The sequence below is a fragment of the Mytilus californianus genome, unplaced genomic scaffold, assembly GCF_021869535.1.
Source record: "Mytilus californianus isolate M0D057914Y unplaced genomic scaffold, xbMytCali1.0.p SCAF_15, whole genome shotgun sequence".
Classification (NCBI taxonomy): Eukaryota; Metazoa; Mollusca; class Bivalvia; order Mytilida; family Mytilidae; genus Mytilus; species Mytilus californianus.
Window position 1 is genome coordinate 28,948,723 of NW_026262637.1, and position 1,941 is coordinate 28,950,663.

A 1,941-nucleotide genomic window follows, 5' to 3' on the forward strand; every position below is an offset into this window, starting at 1 on the left:
ATTCTTCGATAAAGACCTAAATTCAGTTTTTGCTCTTGCGCTTTGCAAGCAATTGGTTCCAGTTTGCAAGCCTACTGGGTCTATGGCAACCTAAGACAATTAGATTTGTAAATCAATACATGCAAATGAGTTATCGAAAAAGCAAGTATCGACATCGTGTATACTGCATAATTACAGTCTAAAAAGGATGTTTCGATAAAACAGTTGAGATTTTATACAGTTAGCTATTATATGCTGTTTACCGGTGCTATGTCTTCAACAAGTGTGTTGATTAAAATAATCAAATAAGATGGGATATAAGAACACATAATATGCAGAATAAATAATTTATCTGTATACAAAAACTAGAATTAATCTGTCAAGCTGGCAGGTTTACAATATGAAACAAAGGACTGTACGTACTTTTTGGTTAAAAAAAAATACTAAATTGTTTAAAGCTTATGAACATTTCCATTCAAGACGATTCAAGACCGCTTATCTGCAATATCAAAATTGGTTATTCTATTCTAAAGAAAAATGAAACAATATTACTTAGCACAACATTTAATGCTTATAAAAAGCAGGCGAATTTGCACAATGGTATATACAATTATATGTAACAATTATCACAGATAAAATATGCAGTTCAAGATTGTACTTCACTGTTCAGAATAATGCCTTCCATTCACGTTTTGGATATATTTGTGGTAACACACAAGCTTCACATGAGCATGGGGTTGTTAGTGAATGTTCAATATGGCTTCGACTTAAACTTGAGGAAATCTTCGGTGAAAATGTTGTTGAGGACGAGCAGATAGATGGCGATTCCGATTTTGAGTCTGAAGAATGTTCCAGTAACGATGAAACAGAAAATTTGTGTGGAACACTTGCCGGTGTTCTAGTGTTTGTTTTATCTGCTAGTGGCGTTGATGTCTGGCGTCTTGGAAACAATATATTTTTGTCAGAATGCACGAAGCTATCAGCGGTAAGTCCATGGTTAGTGTTAGTCACATCTACGTACGGTGGTACGAACGGAGATTTGTATGGTGAGTACCGATTATTTCCAACAGTGCTGTACATAGAGGCACGATGACTATTCTTCAGGGAAAGGTCCTGCACAATTTTCTTCATTTCTTCTATAGACTGTGTTAACATTACAATATAATTCCTTGCCAGTAGTAAGGTAGACATTTTAGACAGTTTCTTTACAGTAGGTGCATTAGAATACGGCATCACTTGCCTGAGTCCATCTAACGCCGAATTCAAATCATGCATTCTCTGTCTTTCTCTGCTATTAACTTTCAGGCGAATGTCTTCAGGTACACGAGATTTCGTCGATGAAGATTCGGAATTGTAGGACTGATTGCTGGAACTACTGCTGCTTTCAAAAGAGTCTACATTGTCATGGACATCAATGGCATCATCTTCAATAGCTTCTATGTCAACGTATATTTCTTTTTCCATTTTGGTAAGATTGCTTAACTTACAAGTTACTTTCTTGAAATCTAATTATTTTATAATATTAATAAATTTTCATTAATCATATATAGTGCCATTGGACTTAAATTCGTTATTTGATTGGTTAATCCGTGTTTTAAGTCCCCGCCTATAATAACAAGTGCTCGTGTGTGATAATCACCGATGATGTCTTACCCCTGGGCAATTTTCTCACTAACCAGGGACAAACAATGAAATTTTATCCGTTGATTGTTTACATGAACATTTTCATGGGGAGATTTAGCAATTTGTAAAAAATTCTTAACAAATAAATTTATACATATAAAACCACTTATATTTTTATTAAAGACACAACACAGCAGTTAAATATATATCTTCGGAAATTAACTTATTTCTACTTTTTCCCAGATTTTCGTGAAAATTAAATACACGTTTTGATTGTTTAAACGTTTATTGGGAGTTGAAGAATTTTCAAAGATTTTGTATGAAAAAAATACAAAATTA

General features: G+C 33.6%; 1 protein-coding gene across 1 annotated transcript; it reads right to left on the reverse strand.

Annotated features, from left to right (window-relative positions):
* Positions 1–366: 366 nt before the first annotated feature.
* LOC127725930 (oligodendrocyte transcription factor 2-like) lies at positions 367–1,467 on the reverse strand. The gene has a single exon (XM_052233235.1). The coding sequence runs from the start codon at positions 1,441–1,443 to the stop codon at positions 646–648; it is 798 nt and encodes a 265-aa protein (XP_052089195.1). The 5' UTR covers positions 1,444–1,467; the 3' UTR covers positions 367–645.
* Positions 1,468–1,941: the final 474 nt, after the last annotated feature.

Bases quoted from the DNA above. Each gene is read 5' to 3' on its own strand.
- LOC127725930 (XM_052233235.1), bottom strand. From the start codon at position 1,443: ATGGAAAAAGAAATATACGTTGACATAGAAGCTATTGAAGATGATGCC.